The sequence below is a fragment of the Bacillus rossius genome, chromosome 14 (genome assembly GCF_032445375.1).
Source record: "Bacillus rossius redtenbacheri isolate Brsri chromosome 14, Brsri_v3, whole genome shotgun sequence".
Lineage (NCBI taxonomy): Eukaryota > Metazoa > Arthropoda > Insecta > Phasmatodea > Bacillidae > Bacillus > Bacillus rossius.
This window is the reverse complement of record NC_086341.1, coordinates 20,762,638-20,783,315: the sequence shown is the minus strand read 5'-3', so window position 1 is coordinate 20,783,315 and position 20,678 is coordinate 20,762,638. Positions and strand designations below refer to the sequence as shown.

Sequence of the window (20,678 nt, the reverse complement as noted above, 5' to 3'; positions counted from 1 at the left end):
TGCGTGAAAAAGCTTTACAGGGCTAGGAGAAACTGTTTTATATTTTTATTATGTTTTAAAAACTTTTTAATATTATTTTTATATAATTTTTTGTTAGCAGAAGGTTCCTCGGTTATGTGGTTTTCTCCAGGTAGTATGAATGTTAGTTCATAATTTCATAATTCACCTTGCTAGCAAGTCCAACACGAACTATACCTTCATTCGTAAGGAATGCATTCAAAAGGAAATATCTGGGGGTTTCTGGTAAAAGCTAAGTTCCTGAGAGAAGATAACCATTTAAACAATTTTGGGATGCACAATTTTGTCTGTCTGTGGACATAAAAATACTTGTACCTGTTTCAAATGGTTACTAACTTTTTCAGGGTCCCCACTTCCCCACGAAATATGTACCTACCTAAGGATACAGCCCACCTCAATTCGTCGCCTTGCGACGTTTACAACTATTTTAACAGAAGTATCGTGACAATTAGATTTCCTAACATATAATTTATGTACCGAAGAATCTATACTACTTTAGAGAAAAGAAACGTAATGGAAAATTATTTATTTTCAATAAAGCCGGGGTTTTTTACAGTATCATTCACAGTACAAGTTTGTACGATATATATGCATATAAAACCCCTTCCCATCTTTTAATTTTTCTCTCTATCGGTTACATGTTTCAAAAAAAAATGTATAATTTATTTGTAGGGAAAATCGAAAAGTAAACAAATTAATTAAACAAACTATTAGTGATATTAGTTAATTTAATTAAAATTACCAATTTATCTAATTTTCAATTTTTAAGAGTGCTAATGAACATTGCAAGTTTTTACCGTACAAAAAGAGTTATTTTTAAAATAGGCCTATATGATTTTTTGTTTGCCATGTTTAGACGTAAGTTGAAGGCGCTACTTGTCTGGTATTGGAACTACTTGAGAATGTAACTTGAAAGGGGAGAAAGCGGAAAGGGAATTGTGTTGCCCAGAGGTTCTCTCGGACCGGAGCAGAGCTGGCCGCCTCTTTGAAGTGAAAGGAACGACTCGACTTGTGCGCGTCTCGCGAGACCTATTGGCTAGCCAATGGAAACGTGGGAAAGTGCTCTTCTGGTCGTTCGTTGGTCGTTCAGGTGGAAGCTGTGTGTGCCGCGAGCGGGGTTGGTAGATATGTCCCTCACCCCCCCTCACCTTTTCCAGAACCAACCCTCTTCAATTTTGTTCTCTCTCTCTGTCTCTCTCTCTCTCTCTCTCTCTCTCGTCGACCACCCAACGTCCCTTCCGGCACTTATGGAAATGGCCATTACGGTGTGGACGTTTGAGAATTCCCGAATGTAAAATTGGGGGAGAGAGAGAGGGCTAGTTGGTCTTTTCCAGTCGGGCACATTGCATCGCAAAACGACGCGAACCGACCCCAGGGACTGAATACTGAAACGTACAGAAGTATCGACTTTTTTTTTCCTTCCTTCTTTCTTTCTTTCGAAAAAGCTTATACGCAGCACACACACATATATACATACATACACACATACACATAATACTCGTGAGTTGGGTATAAAATGCTTCTCACAAGGCCGGCATACGTCTATTGAAGCTGGGATTGAGCAAATATTATTATCAGTTAAGTTATAGCGAAAAGCTTTTAATATTCCACACTGTGCGGCGTATGAATTACCTACGTTCAATTGAAAGAATCTCTACAAAACCACCACCCAATTTGTCGCTGTAACAAATTTATTTAGTTGAAATAATTTGGGGTAACATGTTTATTTTCCACATATTTTGTGCCGTGTTAAACAAAAAAACACCCCCCCCCTTCCACCCCCTCCCAATTATTTCTATTAAAAATATTTTTTGTTACATCGTCGAAATTCGCGGTGGTTTTAGAACTTCAGTCAATTAAAGAAAATTGAGATGCTCTGAAAATACTTTCCTTATTATTTAAAATAAAAAATATATTGATCAGCCCCATCTTCAAAGACATATGTCTTGGGAAGAACTGTGGACCGTAACTCGTATATATGTTTTAAACTGTTCGTGATGAACCTGTACCCGAATATTGTCGGTTAAAATCAAACTCAACCTGTATACATCACACGATGTATTACGAAACCTTATTTCTGCTCAGAACGGGTTTTTACCTCATTATTTAATTTTTAAGTTAAACAAGGATGAACATTTTGGACTTTTTCGAGTGACTCGGCTTGCGTGACGTGAAACTTCTTTGCAGCTGGTGGTAGATTGATTTGAGGTGATTGCTCATCAGGGAGTTACGAAAAGCGCTACGCTCGTGCTGGAAGTCGGGAGAGGAAGGAGGATTAACGAATAAATTAGAGTCAGTTGACTGTAGGAAACTTTGCCAGTTTTCTCTGTCATTTGTGTTAAAATGTTAATCCCCAGTGTGTACCTCCATTGTGGAATTACTTTGTTTCCTTTTTAGTTTAAGTGAATTTTTGAATATTTTGTTTTATTTTCAAAGTAGACTAGTATTAAGTTTCACTTCTAATGTCATTGGTGGCCACGAACCGATTTTTTGACGTGACAACGTCTAATAAATCGATGAACGCCGGCTGCACGCACGAAAAAGTGTCCCGTTACGCACATTTACCGTTACGCTGTGTCCCGTTACGCTCATTGTTCCGTTACGCTGTCAGCGAGTGCAGTAATAATAGGTTTTGTTACAATTGACTAAACAATTATGGTGATTCATATAATTGATGATAGATATTTGATTACAGTTTATTTATATGAATAGTTGTTCATAATTATATTTAAACTTTATAGCTAAATGCCAGATTTTAAAATTAATTACAAGCCATCTACACGTGAACTGTTTCGTCGACTGTTTATAAAGTGAAGTGAAAAGTTAATGTGGTTTTCATTTATTATTACAACAATTGCGTCAATAAAGGTTAATTATTCTTGCATTTTAAAAATCTGATTACTAGTATAATTTCAAGTATTTATTCTTTCAATTTAAAAATAAAAATTATTCAATTTTATTCATAAAAGTATGCAATCATTTCATCAATGTTTTGTTATGACGTTGTCACGATAAACTATCGTCCGTAAACCGACTTTACAGACAACAAATTTTTTTTTAATGTGTAAACATCTTAGCTCTCGGTATACGGCATTTGGTAAGAGTAATTTCGTGAATGCAATGGAAGTAGATTTGAACGGAATTGTATAAACATGGTATTTCCATCTCATAAATCTCGAAAAAAATGGTGAACCAACGTGATTCATCCTTATATATTAACTAGCTGCCCGACCCGGCTTCGCACGGTTATATTAATGGGGGGGGGGGGGGAAATGAGACCAAATCTCTTATATACAGTTATAGTAAATGAAATAAAATGGAAATTAATTAATTATGACAAAAACTTAATACAACGCTTTGTAATGTACCGAAGAAAAAACGAATAGCACCGATGGTTTCCCGACTCTCGAGCACGCAACGTTGTCATGGAGACGAAGTACCCACTGTTTCCCGGGCTTAAACACCAATCAACATTGATAATCAGTTTATTATTAATTATAAATTATTAAGACCATTAATCGAAATAAAAACAATCCTATCTCTCAAGTTGGAAAAAATTACACATAAATGCCAATTTTCATCGAAATCGGTTGACTTGGTGAAGAGTTCATTGGAAACAAACATCAGGACACTGGATTTATATATATTAAGATTAAATTATAAAGTTTTCACCAATGAAGCACAAATAAGTAAAAAACAGGATTAATTTCACTGTATTATCTTCATTATAATATGAATTCAATTTGCACTTCAGTCTAAGTAACATGCTAACACCAAAAATTTAAAAAGTAGCTTATATGACACGTTCGTAGATTTACCATAGCAGCGCCATCTATTGATTACTTACTCAACCCAGTCGAAAGGTATCGACATCTGTTAGAATCATTTGGAGTTAACAGATAATTGTGACTGTCAAATAATAACAGACAAATAAATAGCAATAAATTAAAATTGCGACTATAATTTGAGATTTAAACTATCCTATCTCTCAAGTTGGATCGAACTGCACATGGTGTGCGAATTTTATTATAATCGGTTAAGTGGTTTAGGAGTCCATTGAGGACAAACATTGTGACACGAGATTTATATATATTAAGATTTTCATGAACATCGCTGGATGTACTAAGCGTATTTGTGTGCCAAACTTAACGTTATAATAGTTCAACGATATTTTCATACGTTATGTTATAAATTATTGTCATAAACATAATTAATGATAACTTTAAAAATATGCATTTCAATTTTTACAATACTTAGTTAACACTTAGAGACATAAGAAATTGTTACTCTACATACTTGACGCCATGTAGAATAAAAAAAATTTCTGGAATAAGTTTTACTGTTCGATGTTAAATGTTGAATCAACTCAATATGGTTGAGAATTATTTTTATTGGAAGTATTTGCAGTCTCAATTCTGCCGTTTAGTAAAACAAATATACATACATATACTTAGTGATATATTATGTTTGTTTTTTTATATTTCAGGTTAATTTTGTTTTAATATAGGCTATATATTGGACTGCAACTTATAGTTTGACAAATACCTACAAGAAAGCGCTGTGTTCGTAATGCTTTATAGAACAAAAAAAAAATGTTAAATATCTTTGACGCCATGTCTGTTTCAAAACAATATTTTTTGGCTACTAATTGTATAGGTATTTTTTAAGTTGCGATTATATCTTGGTACGACTATTCAGATTCACAAAATGTATTCCAGGATAGAAGTTTCCTTTGGCACGCCGATACGCTTAGTACATCCCAGATTAAATATATACGGTTGCATGTTGCTAAACGGGAGTCCGCTATCTTAACGACTTCAGTTCGTGGCTATAGCAGTTTCTGTATGCCGGAAAATTGGACATTCAACCTGTTCATTCTCCGTTTTATAATGCAAGCTTATTTCATTGTGTTTCTGTTGCATACTAAAATTTTACCCTCAACGCAACTAAAGACGTAAAATCTTTAAAAATATTGGTTGTCTGTAAAGTCTGTTTACGGACGATAGTTTAACGTGACGTCATAACAAAACATTGATGAAATGATTTCATACTTTTATGAATAAAATTGAATCATTTTTATTGAATTATTACTATTTTGTATGGATACAAAGAAGGAGTGAAATTAAATCTACAATTTAATTGATAAATATACTTTTATTTGCACTCATTTATTCAAATATGTTATTACTTTAACGAAGAGATTATTTTATCTATAACGTTTATACATGTTTGCTATTTAACTTCTTCCAATCTGTGTTATTCTGTTAAGGATAGGACGATGATAGGAAATGTAGGAAACTAATGGGAGTGTTTCAAGTTTAATGTGCCTCGAAAAAGTCAAATCGATGGTTGTTCCAATCGAGTGGAAGAGAGATAGATGCGGCGCAAGCGTACAATGAGCGTAACGGGACACTTTTTCGTGCGTGCAACCGGCGTTCATCAATTTATTAGACGTTGTCACGTCAAAAAGCAGGCGATTATAATTACGGTCTAGGGGGGAAGTGTCACAGGTTCAGCGTTTAGGCATTTACATGCGACGCGTTCAGTAATCCTGTTGTTGTGGGTAGCCTTGATAAACCAATAGTACCATTTTGTTAAACAGAATTATATAGAAATGTTTTAAACGGAGAGATATCTGTAACCGTTTTCCCCTAAAAATTGATACTCTTCTTATATTTAGCACGCTCGGCGTTGTTTAAAAGAATTCTTCGTTAAAATTCGTGTCCAAGTTTTGTATCGTAAGTTTATTTACAACACCATAACTCATGAATTTGATAATTACCGAGGTTAGATGTTTACATATCACTGGCGAATACTGGAAGTCCAACTCAATTTTTTCTACATAATTAGTTCGCATAAATTGAAATTCTGAATTTGATTGTGACGTAGAAATAAAGGAAACTAAAAGATTCTGGATCAGATTAAATAATGCTTTAAGATAAAAAATTGAATTTAGTTCTGATTAATTTATTTACATATTCCCAAGTAACGGGATACTTAAATTATTTATTTTAAAAATGTCTTTGCTTAATTTGTGGGACTAAATCTTGAGAGATATAATATTTACAAGTTCCGGTAATTTTTTTTTCAAAATTAGGTGCCTTTTTTATTTATTTTAAAGCTTTGCGATGATATTATCATTACGCCACTTAAGAAATTATGGAACTAAAAATGTTTTACATAAATGTTAAGGACATGAATTAGCTTTCTTTTTATATTTTTTATTATTTTTCAGTGTCAAAATTTTTTAATTGTAGATGTTTAAAGTAACTGATCTTCCTTAAAATAGAATTAATTACAATAAGTAGCATAATAACTACTTTTGTATTATTAAAGGACGTGAGTCTAAATTTAATTTTTCTTTTGTGGCACACTAATTTGGAATGATAAATTTGGATGTGAAATTGAAGGTTTTCAGGATCACGGCACATTGTACGTAACACAATGCTTGATAACAGTACACGTAAGGTGGTAATGGTACGACCGCGATGACTACGGTGCAAGTACCGTGATTATGGGCGCGTCAAACATCTCCGGTATCGCAGAGCGTGGTGGTCGTTAGTGGAATGACTGTTGGATCGTCGGAGGGGGAGGAGGGGGGGGGTTGGGTAGTGTTTGTAAAGGGTGGGGGAGGGGGGTGTAGGGAGGCGGTGGTTTCTGGTGACAAAGGTAAGCGAACAACGCCCCGATGTCATCAGGTTCTCCCTCGACGCCTTTTGTGGCAGACAGTTTGCGGTTTAATGGGACATTCGAGATGGCGCCGGCTGGTCAGATACCCCCGCGAACCTCACTTCGCAGGGAGGGAAAACAGCAGTTAGGAATGTTGAACGACGTGTCTCGGGCAGCGAGATATTGAGCGGTGAGGTTGGCACAGATTTAGACGGTAATGTTCCTCTAGTTTCGAACATCAAGTTTGAGAGATTTCAATACATACTAAAACTCAGGTATTTAAATAACAAAATATACTTGATTGTGTTGGTAACGCCTTTACAGAAGAAAAAAAACACTTTTGTAAATTGGTGACTTTGCAATGTTTACTGTAAGTTTTTATTTTTAAATTCAAACTGTACTTTTAAATTATAATAATGCATCACAGCGTATTATTAAAATTAAAAATTAGTTATAAATTTTCTTGCAGATTTTAAAATTAAAATGTTTAGCCAATTACAGGCTATATATATACATACTAGCTGCCCGACCCGGCTTCGCACGGTTGTATTAATTGGGGGGGGGGGGGGTGGAAATGAGACCAAAGCTCTTATTTACAGTTATAATAAATGAAATAAAATGAAAATTAATTAATTTTGACAAAAACTTAATACAATGCTTTGAAATGTACCGAAGAAAAAACGAATAGCACCGATGGTTTCCCGACTCTCGAGCACGCAACGTTGTCATGGAGACGAAGTGCCCACTGTTTCCCGGGCTTAAACACCAATCAACATTGATGATCAGTTTATTATTAATTATAAATTATTAAGACTATTAATCGAAATAAAAATTATCCTATCACTCAAGTTGGAAAAAATCACACATAAATGTCAATTTTCATCGAAATTGGTTGACTTGGTGAAGAGTTCCCTGGAAACAAACATCAGGACTCTGGATTTATATATATTAAGATATCTGTTTCTCGGAGGCATAAGACACAATACTTTCTTTAAATGATTCGTACTGAGGGTAATTTTTATTTAAAACAATTTTTTGAACAGTTTATCATTCAAAAAAATTCAGGAATGCCAAATAGCATAAAACCACAGACAACCAGCCTAAATTAGCTGATGTCGAACAAACGGACCCGCCGATGAAACAAAAGCAGGTATTATGGACAACACAGCGACGAAAGCACAGACGAACACATACAAACTTAAAATTACAGACAACACAAGAATTCCTTGGAAGAAATTTAGTCATGGGAAAAAAATAACAGCTCATTCGAACACAGTGAGCTAACAACGACGAGACAGTTTCAACAACAACAACAACAACAACAACAACAGTAAATGCAGACAGACACATACGAAAACAACGATGAAAATGTACAGGTATTACGAACACCACATCGACGACACACCGGCGAACACGGTAGGTTTGCTACGACAAGAAAAAGTTGCGACTTTTTCGGAAAACTGGCATCTGTTCCCGTCATTAGACCCAAACCGGTTGGTATCGAACATCTTATTCACAGTCATTTGGGGACGCACTACAACGCCGAAATACCACTACGCCGAACGTGCAATAACGCCGAACGTACAATAACGCCGAAAACCATAACGCCGAATGCCAAATTGACTACAACGCCGACTGCTAGAAAACTGCTGTGTACCACAACGCCGAATTACCACAACGCCGAAATACATTAACGCCGAAAAATGTCATTGCAGGACTGCCACAAAGGTTAGGTTAGGCAAGGTTAGCACACAAATTCATTCATTTGTTTTTCATTTTGCTCCTGTGCCCCCCCCCCCCTTCCCCGCAGCAACATTTTTCGGTGTTACTGTATTTCGGCGTTGTGGTACACAGCAGTTTTCTAGCTGTCGGCGTTGCGGTAAATTTGGCATTCGGCGTTATGGTATTCGGCGTTATTGTACGTTTGGCGTTGTGGTAACGACCCCAGTCATTTGATCGAAATATTGGACGACATCACTGACGTTTAAGTGACCGTCCGTCTATTTCTGCGGTCCCGCGCTCTTCTTATTAGACTAATGCCTTGCATTTATACTAAAAAAAATTACGTCATGCGTAGTTTGTTTTTAGCACTGGGACGACTGAAAAATTTCAGCTTACCGAGTCTAAACAGATTTCATTTTAAGAAAGAATTCAATACAAGTTATCGCCAATTCGATAGGAATGCTAGAATTGTTTGCTGCTAGAAGAAGTATAAACCTAAAATTTATAAAGTTTACAAAAAATTAAAAGAAATAAAAATATTTTTTAATATTATATTTATTATATTTATTTTGTGGAAAATACACATTTATTCAAAATATATCAAGTTTCAAAAAAATTTAGAAGGTTAACATTTATCACATGGCGGTGAATACTCCGTTTTAAATGTTTTCAGGCTGTGAACACAGACATTATGCCAATCGCTGGTCACTACCTTAATATTCTGGTAAAAGTTAAAAAGCACTTTAAGGAGTAGCGCATTGGTATTCTCCTATTCGATTTGAATGGCGATGGGAAAACACTCTAACAGTTTTTTTTATCCCCCACTAATACACAATTCCTTCGTTCAAATACCAACAAAAAAAGTTTTTTCATCCCAAAAGATTTGGCGGGTGAATTTTTACAAAATTGTCTGCGATAGCCGTAAAACCTTTTTTTTTTTTGGGGGGGGGGTTAATATACTTTAAATTGAAATAAACAGGACTCGCGGGGATTATGCCGTTGATAAGTGGTGTTGAGTGCATTTTAACTGTGCTTTATGAGGTAACTTGAGTTCCTAAAAGTTATATTACGGTCCAAAGTTCGGGGTGAGCACGTTAAAAAAACATTTATATGCGTGCAACAGTGTAACACGTGAACCTTTTAATTTCTCTAAATAAAAAATGATTTCCCAGTTGGCTGAAAACCATTTAGTCTTCCTATTGGATGCTTAGAGATTTCAGTTTTGCTGAGGTATTAGGTATAGAAATACTAACTCTAACTTCAGAGATCACAACTACAAAATTTTAAAGTATTGTTGGCTTAAGGGGGTTATATAGGATCCGAAAGACTCCACATTAGTTGCAACAGTTTTTATGACATAAGAATTTTTATAGTTCGGTATTGAAAATTTTCCGTCGGTAAACCAGAGACTAAACACAAAGAGTTTTCTCAAAGACCGGAACATGGTGTTTTTTGGTATTGTTTACAGTTGAAGTTATCCATACATAATAAATTCGTTATTTAAATTACTTGACAGGAGAAAATACTTGTAGCAGCCAGACAGTAACTTTTTTTAGCATTCCGCTTTGTTCAATTTAATACTTTTACGAAACGAAATGTTTTTTTTTTTTCATTTAAACGATGGAAAATAATTATGGCCCAAAAACTGTTAAATCCAAGATGGCGTATTTTGGGTCCTACCTCTTCCCTTAAAGTTGGACCTCCTGTTACCAAGAGACCCACTAGTAAGTGACTTTTAGGCGGCTGTATTTCGTTTACGATACTCTACAACCTCTGCGTGCGATAATCTGTACCGTTATTCCCGCAGAATGATCGAGTATGCCGTATATGTTACGGTAAAAGCCAATAATTAGGAACGTTAAACTACGGGGAAGAGGAGGGGAGAGGTGGTTAAAAATTTCTCGCAATAATACGAAAATGGTAAAATGTCATATGATAAAGGCTGTACAGTAGTTGACCACATAATATCTGCTGACGAGTATATTTTTTTTAATACTGCAAACGTATCGTGTTTTAAAATTACGGACCGTTTCAACGAGGAATGACCTTAAAATAAAACTAGGTGATCTTCTTAGTTCCATGTAACTGGATTATCGTAGAAATTAGACAATGTTCCGACTTCAAGGGTTTGAGTTCTCTTGCAAAAAGGGTAAACATGCATGCGTTGTAGACTTTGTTTTTGGAAAGATTCTCTTGAGTTCATTTTTAAGGTAAGTAAACCCTGTAACTGCTAAATTATAAAGATTCCTGAATAAGTTTTAACTAGAGACGTTGAAATGTTTTAACAGAGTAAAAAATCATTAATAGAATTTTAACATCTCGGCGCAATAAAAATCAGGTTCTCAATAGCACAACACTGTATTATACAGAAACAGTTGAACTTGACGTAACTTATTATAATAGTTAAAATCGTACTTTGAGATAAGCATTTACACAAGTCCAGTATTATTGTAAACTAGAGTTTGCTCTAGCTCCAGCTTTTGCTTATTACTGTGTTAATGCTAAAAAAAAACTGTGATACGTTTCCAGTCATCAGAATCTCATAAAGTCCTACTACGTTTTCTTTTGATAACCGTACAATAAATAAGAAAATGCGACTGTGTCTAATACAATTTTTTTTTTCCTTTGTTATGCTCACGCTATGGATTTACGCTATTCATATCTTGGCGTACTTTTCGAAGAAGTAAAAAAATATGTATACGGTATGGCTACAATTAATTTAAATGTCATGTACTTTTATGTATTTTATTCTTTAAATAATATTTTTGTCTCGTACGATTACACACTACCAACTACAGCAGCATCAGTTTCTAGAAGGCTGAAAAGGTCATTATAAACAAAGGAAGGTAGTTAAGTTTTTATCCTTTGTAGCCAGGCCGCTGTGCTTATTTTGAGTCGTGTAAAAACTTTTAGCTTTTAGATATCCCAGTACAAATGCTAAAGTGTATTGTGTCTGTGCCTATACAATAGTCACTGTTTGTATAACACAGTATAATGCCCGGTTTGCAATGCACACGGCTGAGCGAATTCGGTCAATTGTCTTAATTTTAGCGAATGACATTTCGATATACGTCGACGTGCATGGGTAATATTGGTAGATATAAATGTTTAATTATCTGGTTACTATCAGCATCCCATGAAAACAGATTTTGAGTATATAAATTAACTTAATTTATGATGACATTGGCGAGTCGTTATGCCCATTATTTGATGTCGCGAACACAGGAAACACCGCAGTGGTGACAGTGCACGTAATATAACTCTTAGGAGTAATACCAAAATATTTTGTCGGAATAAGTTTTGATACGACCAACCATAACTGAAAGGGGTTGAAAAAATAAGGGTTGGAGGACAAAAAAATTAATAATTCCCTTTGTAGACAAAATATCAAATTCGTACAAATTGTGTGTTAATCTTATAATTTTTATCTAAGCCTTTTGTCGGACGCAACTTTGAGAAGACGAACCATTGTTGTAGAGGGTTAAAAAAAAGGGGGGGTAAAATTTTAATAAATAGCTGATGTACCATGTACACTGTTAAATCCTTTTTGTTTTATTGTAAAACCTAAAATTATTATGTACAACATTCGTCTGAAATAATTATTTATACGACCAACCATTATTGCAAGGGATGGAATAAACAATGGTCAAATGACAAAAAAAATTCATAATTTCCTCCGTAGGCACACCATTAAATTCGTTCAAATTGTTTGTAACTCTTATAATTTTTATATAAAACTTTTGTCTGAAACAATTTTAGATTATACAGGCCATTATTGCAAGGGGTTGATAAAATCTGAGTTGACATCCCTGTTCTTGCCTAGGCAAGATGGTTTCTGCTGTAGTTCGCCATTTCCTTCCATGGGATGAAGGCGAAAGTGACATCACAAGCACCCAGTCCTGAACACAGGGAGAAGATTTTAAAAACTCACTTCCTAACCCACGCCCCTCGACCCACCACCCAGACCCCGCTAGCTACTAGGCCAAGTGGGCGTACGAGTTCAACATATATCATGTCAAATTTTTAGTCAGCATTTTTAACCTCACAACATATTTCAGTTGGTTTTTTTCAGTAAAATTTACCACTAGCTACGTGTTGCAGGTAATTTGCGGAATGAGAATTGCCTGAGCAGTGTAATATTCCGAATTGTTTTTGCCACCTTTCATGACGCATAAATATAAACCGTTAGGTTAGTCTGCGCGTCGCTGAAATGTCCAGGATAGTGTTGTTTACCGTGTTTTATATTATTTTTCTGTCCACTGTGTTGGTTGATTTTTTTTTTTTATGAAATTCATTCCACGAATTAAAAACCCGTGTACACGGCAATAATCATATAAAGAACGAGATGCTTGTGCAATTTTTCGAAATGGGCGCACATTGCAAGATCTTGTCGAACAATTCCTTTATCCTTTCCCCTTGCCCTCCCCCCACCAGTAAACGAGACAACGGCCACGCCACTGACTGAGACACGGGGCTGGTTGTTCTTCGCAGCCAACCAGCAATGTCGTTCAAAGAACGAGCTGCCAGTGTAGTTTCTGAGTGGCCTCCCCCCCTCCTGAACGAGGTCAAGGCCGCGCCACTGACTGAGACCCCGGGCCGGTGGTTGTTCGCAGCCAAGCGACCGCCCGTGGAGGAGACGGCCAGCTTCCTGCAGTCGCTGCTCGCCAGCCACGGACCCAACTACCTGGAGAAGCTGTTCGGCAACAAGGCCCGCGACGCCCTGGCGCCCCTGGGAGGCGTCGAGAAGGTGGCCATCGCGCTATCAGGTGAGCGTCTCCTCGTCTCCTGGCCTCCTGGTCTCCTGGTCTCCTGGTCTCCTGGTCTCCTGGTCTCCTGGTCTCCTCGTCTCCCCGTCTCCTCGTCTCCTCGTCTCCACGTCTACTCGTCTCCTGGTCTCCTCGTCTCCCCGTCTCCTCGTCTCCTCGTCTCCACGTCTCCACGTCTCCTCGTCTCCTCGTCTCCTGGTCTCCTCGTCTCCTGGTCTCCTGGTCTCCTGGTCTCCTGGTCTCGTCTCCTGGCCTCCTGGTCTCCTGGTCTCCTGGTCTCCTCGTCTCCCCGTCTCCTCGTCTACTCGTCTCCTTGTCTCCTCGTCTCCCAGTCTCCTCGTCTCTACGTCTCCTCGTCTCCACGTCTCCTCGTCTCCACGTCTCCTCGTCTCCACGTCTCCTCGTCTCCACGTCTCCACGTCTCCTCGTCTCCTCGTCTCCTGGTCTCCTCGTCTCCTGGTCTCCTCGTCTCCTGGTCTCCTGGTCTCCTGGTCTCCTGGTCTCGTCTCCTGGCCTCCTGGTCTCCTGGTCTCCTGGTCTCCTCGTCTCCCCGTCTCCACGTCTCCTTGTCTCCACGTCTCCTCGTCTCCACGTCTCCTCGTCTCCACGTCTCCTCGTCTCCACGTCTCCTCGTCTCCACGTCTCCACGTCTCCTCGTCTCCTCGTCTCCTGGTCTCCTGGTCTCCTGGTCTCCTGGTCTCCTGGTCTCGTCTCCTGGTCTCCTGGTCTCCTCGTCTCCCCGTCTCCTCGTCTCCTCGTCTCCACGTCTACTCGTCTCCTTGTCTCCTCGTCTCCCAGTCTCCACGTCTCCTCGTCTCCTTGTCTCCTCGTCTTTTCGTCTCCTCGTCTCGTCTCCCAGTCTCCCCGTCACCTTGTTCTCCCCGACTTCACGTCTCCCCGACTCCACGTCTCCTCGTCTCCTTATCTCCTCGTCTTCTAGGTCTCCCCGTCTCCCCGTCTCCTTTTCTCCTCGTCTCCTCTTCTCCTTGTCTCCTCGTCTTCTAGGTCTCCCCGTCTCCCCGTCTCCTTTTCTCCTCGTCTCCTCTTCTCCTTGTCTCCTCGTCTTCTAGGTCTCCCCGTCTCCCCGTCTCCTTTTCTCCTCGTCTCCTCTTCTCCTTGTCTCCTCGTCTTCTAGGTCTCCCCGTCTCCCCGTCTCCTTTTCTCCTCGTCTCCTCTTCTCCTCGTCTGCTCGTCTCGCAGTCTCGTCGTCTGCTCGTCTCCTCGTCTGCTCGTCTCCTCGTCTGCTCGTCTCCTCGTCTCCTCTCCTCGTCTCCTCGTCTCCCCGTCTCCTCGTCTCCTCGAGGTCACAGCGCAGTGCCTGCTAAACCCTCGGGGAACTTGCTTGAAAGTTGTCTGGGCCTATATAATAGTCACACATTGTACAAGTATAAATAATGTTCGCAGGCTTTCACGGCCATTGTCTGAAGTAGCTTGGCTTCTGGGTTGTAGCCGCGTCCTTGGCGAATATTTCGCCGACGTTTCGGTCGACATTGCAGTCGCCATCATCAGGGAGCAGTTTCCTACTAGGTACCTACTAGGAGTAGGTAACTGCTCCCTGATGATGGCGACTGCAATGTCGACCGAAACGTCGGTGAATTATTCGCCAAGGAGAGGTATACAACCCAGAAGCCAAGCTACTACAAGTGTAAAGCTGGGCTTGCAATTAAAACCAATTCTGGTGGGGTTGTGTCGGGACACACGGGCTTTTGGTTTCAACGTGAAACGTCCATGCAAATGATTCGCTCCTAGCGTTAATGTATTGAAATGAAAAAAAAAACGAGACGTCGACTGCATAAATAGAACTTATAATGCAAAACAGACACCGGATGGTACACAACTATTTATTCAGATTAATATTCGACGGCAAATTTTGTTTTAACACTGGCCTGCGTAAAGACACGTAAGGCATGATGTCAACATTGATGCGTACAATCCACGGTGGTATTTCCCATTACGGTTCGATTCTATGGTCACGCGGTTGAGGCCGAGTTCATTCTTCATGGAGTCAACGAGGTAGCTGTCGTTACTGAAGTCGCCGCATTGAACGATCGAGGTCTTCTAGTGAGGTTGAGAGCTCGGTGATAAATTGGGGTACCTGTGCGTGGCCAATAGCCCCCTCTTTTCAACTATAGGTGTAATTTATATTTTTGGCTTGCTCTTACACGGGCTGAGGCTGACATATTGTATTTTAATACCTTTTATAGGCTCACTTTACATCTTCACATATAAATATGGTCCAAAAAACACTTTTTTTTCTTGTTAAATCGATCGATCTAAATAAACGCTACACATAAACACACGCGCTGTCACGTCTGAGTCGTGAGCTGCTCTGAGTAGAAATGAGCGAAAGCGCTGGTTTTGACCAATCAGCGCGGTTCCCCTTCCCCGCCAACCCACCCGCAACTGAAACTCGGGTCGTATCAGCGAGATGACTATAAACTTTAAATAATAATACCGCTTTTAACGTCGGTAAGACTAATAGTTAGGTAGTTGTTAAGGCAAGACGATATATAACTTTTAGTTACGGTAGAAATATCTGTTCTGGTACCAGTATGTTTCGGTGTGATTTTAAAGACGTTTAACGCTCAAAAAGAAACATAAGCAAATGTACAGCATGCTATGCTATGCTATGCTATGCTATGTGTGAATTCGGTTCACAAGTTAACTTTAGCTAATGAAAATTGAAAAAAAAAAAACATTGATGACAGAACCACAAATGCAAGGGAGGTAGGCCTATCTAGTTACAATTTCAGAAAGAGCTCTTAAATAACATTTTTGACGAGAAAATTAAAATATATATATTATGTGTAATGCCAAGCTTTAAATTTGACGCAGAGACTTGAACATGCGAGCTTTAAAAAGGTTTTCAACGTGATCCAACGCGCTTTTCTATAAATATGACTGGTTTCGTAATCACTATAACTTTGCGGCCGCCATTTTTTTTAACCACACCTGCCAAATAATTTCGATTAGCTTTCATTAATTTAGCGTTCATTAATTTAGCATTCACTCAATTTAATTTGCGCTTCCAATCAATTGTGGCTTCGTAACGGAATTCTCAAATAGGATTGATGATAAACAGCACTAAGTGAATGTACGACGTCGGCGAAATTAATTACACGTGTACAAGTTAGATTTCTTCGTCAGTAACAGTTCGCATCACGGACGATACCAAAGTTAATCAACAAGCTTTTCGTAAATTATAGGATATTGGACAGGTTTCGAATGGAAACGTGTCGAACCAACTTGGTAAGAAACTTTTTTTTCCCACCTAACCTTGTTCAAGTGGGGTTAGTTACTTTGTCGAATATACTCAGGGCGTGGCTGGCAGGTTTAAAATAGAGTAGGTAAGTAACGAAGAGTTGTTCGTCTCGTTTATCGACCGATCCGGGAAAAGGTTAAATGTGAAATGAACGAGCAAACAGCATCGACCACGGCAGTAAACGTATTTTGAAGTAGACTAGAATAATTAGAGGTAGGTATTTTTCGCGAATAAATCTGAACGCTCATTAGACTGCAATAATGGGGGCGCGGAAGACTGCCATATCGGAAATATACCATGACAGTATTCCGCCTGGCCTCTTCGAAAAACGCAGAAAATTACCATAATGGAAATCTGCCATAAGTTCAAAGGACGAGGCGAAATTCTATCATATTTCCTTATACACTCCATGGAATGAGTACAGCTGCTTTGCTCTCGAAGTAGTGTATAGAGTATGTCGCTAGGTAGCACTGTTAACCCCCTAGCTATTTCTTAGGTTAACTTAAAAGGCTACAGATAGCGCTTCTGATGGTTACTTTCTGTAGTTACAGTCATAAATCAACTCAACAGATCGCGCACTAATAGAAACAATTTTTTCAAAAAATGGGTTATAAGAAGCAGCACTGTATACTTATAGCCGCGATCTGTAAAAATAAAAATATGGTAATTTTATTCCTGATTGACGGGGGAGGTGGGGCAACGGAAGACTGCCATACTGGAAGACTACCATACTGGAACAGTGCCATACTGGAAGACTGCCATACTGGAATACTGCCATACTGGAAGACTGCCATACTGGAAGACTACCATAATCGAAGAATTCCGTCTGGGGCTGACGGAAAACTACCATAAGTTAAAACGCGACCATACAGTCCTAATACTCGAACGAAATTAGTAAATTATGTATATTATCTTAAAAAGAATTTGAATAAATAAGCAGCATACAAAGTCTTGTGATTCTAGTTAATGTTTTAACTCCAGGTCACTAGTTGAAATGAAATGCAATCTAGTGACCGAAAATCACAATTCCCTGACAACCGACGGTTAAGTAAGTAAAATATTGCATTATATATATATATATATATATATATATATATAAGATATTTCCACCTATGTACTGACTCATCACAATATCTCTGGAACCATAGGGCCTAGAGACTTGAAACTTGGTAGGAATATTCCTTTCGCCGAGTAGAGGTCAGCTAAGAACGGATTTTACGAAATCCCAGCCACCAAAGGAATTGCGGGGGCGTTAATTTAAAAACATTCCACATTTTCCAACTTTAGCTCTTATAGGTATAAAACTTGGCCAGAATGTTCTTTTTGGCATGTTAAAATTTACCAAGAACGAATTTTATGAAATTTTACCCACAAAAATTAACTTTAAATCTTTAGCTCCTACAGATTTTTAATTTGGCGAAATTATTATTTTTGTCATCTTGAGTTCAACTGAAAACGAATTTTACGAAATTCCATTCACGAAGGGGATTGCGGGGACGTTATAATGAAAGTTTAAAAAATATTAATTACAGTTCTGGCTCTAATGAATAATAAAATTAATATGTAGGATTCTATACGGGTTCAATTTAGATTGCTGATGTTGACAGAAATATTCTTTTGTTATAGAAATTGAATAAGCGTTGTAATGAAACATAACCACAATTCTTTGTTTGTCAATAAACTCATCAGCATTTGATTTCAATCAGTGTCTTAAGTATTTGTAAAAATGAAGAAGTTTTTAGCTAACCAAGTATTAATTTTTATTTTCTGAGAATACAACAACTGAACTTGGAGTTCAGTTTTCGCACGTAGATGACGATGACATTTATTTTCTCTCCTTTTCAACTCTCGATTTTCGATTTATTATGTTCTTTGACTATCATTTAACATCTGAATATGCAAATCTCCAGTTTGAAAGATTAAAATCAGATGAAAAAGAATAAATTTTACTAATTAATTAGAATTAATTTTATAAATTGTATTTCATTTAATTAATAGAGGTCATAATGTATTGTCTCCATTTATTAATAATTGCTCTAAATTCAATTATTTATAAAATATTGGCCAAAATGTTTTTAATTAATCGGTTTATATTTAGTTATTTTATTTAACATGAAATTTTAATTTTATTTAAATTGGTTAATTTTGTAATTTTAAATATATTATCTTTTATTTCAGTTATAAAATTTAAATAGGTTATTTATTTGTAAATAATTTAAATAAGATTTTATTGTAATTTGTATTATATAACTTTACTAGCTGCCCGACCCCGCTTCGCACGGCTATACTAATGGAAAAAAATTAAGCCACATCTCTCATTTACAGAAATGGTAAATTTAAAAAAATTCAGTGAAAATTTATTACAATTCTGTATAATGTACCGGAGAGAAAATGAATAGCACCGATGGTTTCCCGACTCGTGCACGCAACGTACAACTGATGTACCCGTACTTCGCTACGGCAGTCTACAGGCAGATCACTCTTGCGCCGCTCATTATACATGCCCCTCCTTGTGGGTACGCCACTCCCGCGCGATGCCCGTTGCCATGGAGACGCAGAAGGCATGAACAATGCAAAATCCTGTTCTCATGCCGACAAAGTACCCACTGTTGCCTGGTTTTAACCACCCATTAGAAAATGTCATCCTGCGTAACATAAGGAACATTACTGTGAAGTTTCAAGTCTTTAAAATATATATACTTGAAAAAAAGGGCAATAAAAAACATATTAATTACAGAGAGAGGAAAAAAACAATAGTTTAGGTTTGAGATTTAAAGTGATAAAAAGTATTTAAATACTAATTGAACTCTTATGAGGGTACTGATTGCTTCGTTGTTAATATCACACTGTGTTTTTTACTTGTATGGGAAAATTAAGAATGATAAGGCATCTAGTGCGTGGCAACAATGTTAATAGGCAATAGGAAATAAACTTCTAGCACCTGCGGCATTGTCAACACACACTTCGTACGTGTACTGCATGTTGTATCTAACCTCCTCCAACGCAATTTGATTCTAAATTGGACTTTTAGTAAGGATCCTTAATTTTATTGATAATATAATATAGCCTATAGCCTTTCTCGATAAATGTACTATCCAACACTGAAAGAATTTTTTAAATCGGACCAGTGGTTCCTGAGATTAGCGCGTTCAAACAAACAAACAAACTCTTTAGCTTTATAATATTAAGTATAGATTATGTTCATAGAATTGAATCTATCTTAAAAACAAATGACATTCTTTTTGATACTTATTTATTGTGTCAAATAAAAATATAACCAGACAGCTGTCAGGATAAATATTTTTAAAAAACTGATCAGATTGATTTAATTAAATCAAGTAGACCTGATTTAAGTGAGCTTAATTGAGATTTAGTTCACTTTTCGTGGGCTGACATCACTACTTCCTTACTTCTTAATGGCGGTGGTGTTTTTTTGTCATGTTGGGTATGTTACAGGGAATTGTGTTTCCAGCATTATGTTTTTAGCATGTGCTGTGAAAACCATTAGAAGAGTATTTTAACATATATATGTACAGAAAAAAACAATTGCAATCAAGAATAGATAAAAAAACAATCACAGCATTTTCAAACTGTGAACTGCTGTAACACCCCTCGTGCCTCAAAATAGAATTATTTGGAATTAATTAAAAAAGAGCCTTGGAAACATGTTGGATAAAAAAAGTTAAATAAATTGATTTACCAGAGGCGAAACGAGGTGGGGAACAAACAAAATTTAGGAACTTCCTGTAACAAGCAAGGAGGAAGTTGGGGGATCGTTAAAATCAGTAAATAAAAACTACACGATTAACTTGATCTATAGTTTCCCTGTTTTATTTGCCCTGATGAATTTTCTTGTTTCCATTATTTTACATACAAAAGGTTTTAACAATTTTCAAAGATTAACAAAAGAAAAACGAAAATGGGCCGGCCCGCGCTTACTTAAACCAATTTACACTCTTAGTTTGAAATATAAACATTTGCATTATGAGTTTCACACCCAAAGTTGGATGGATCCGATGATTACATTGATAATTAGTTCTATTCGTTTTACATTTTCTTGAGAAAAACACTGGTCGCTGGTGGGTTGGTCATCCGCTTAAGATAGTTCGTAGCTAGGTAAGGGGGAAATGTTGAATTTACATTACCACCCGGGGTCTTCAAAACGATCACGTCGGGTAGTAGAAATGTTTCTTCTAATGTGACCCACGGAACAGGAAAGGGGGGGGGGGGGGGCACGAGAT

General features: G+C 37.6%; 1 protein-coding gene across 1 annotated transcript in view; it reads left to right on the top strand.

Moving 5' to 3' along the window:
- Positions 1 to 20,678, top strand: part of LOC134538708 (IDLSRF-like peptide) — a 298,553-nt gene that overhangs the window by 223,345 nt on the left and 54,530 nt on the right. The window contains exon 3 of the mRNA XM_063380147.1: positions 13,023 to 13,175. Within this exon, the coding sequence (XP_063236217.1) occupies positions 13,023 to 13,175 (153 nt within the window). The remainder of the gene's footprint in view (positions 1 to 13,022; positions 13,176 to 20,678) is intronic.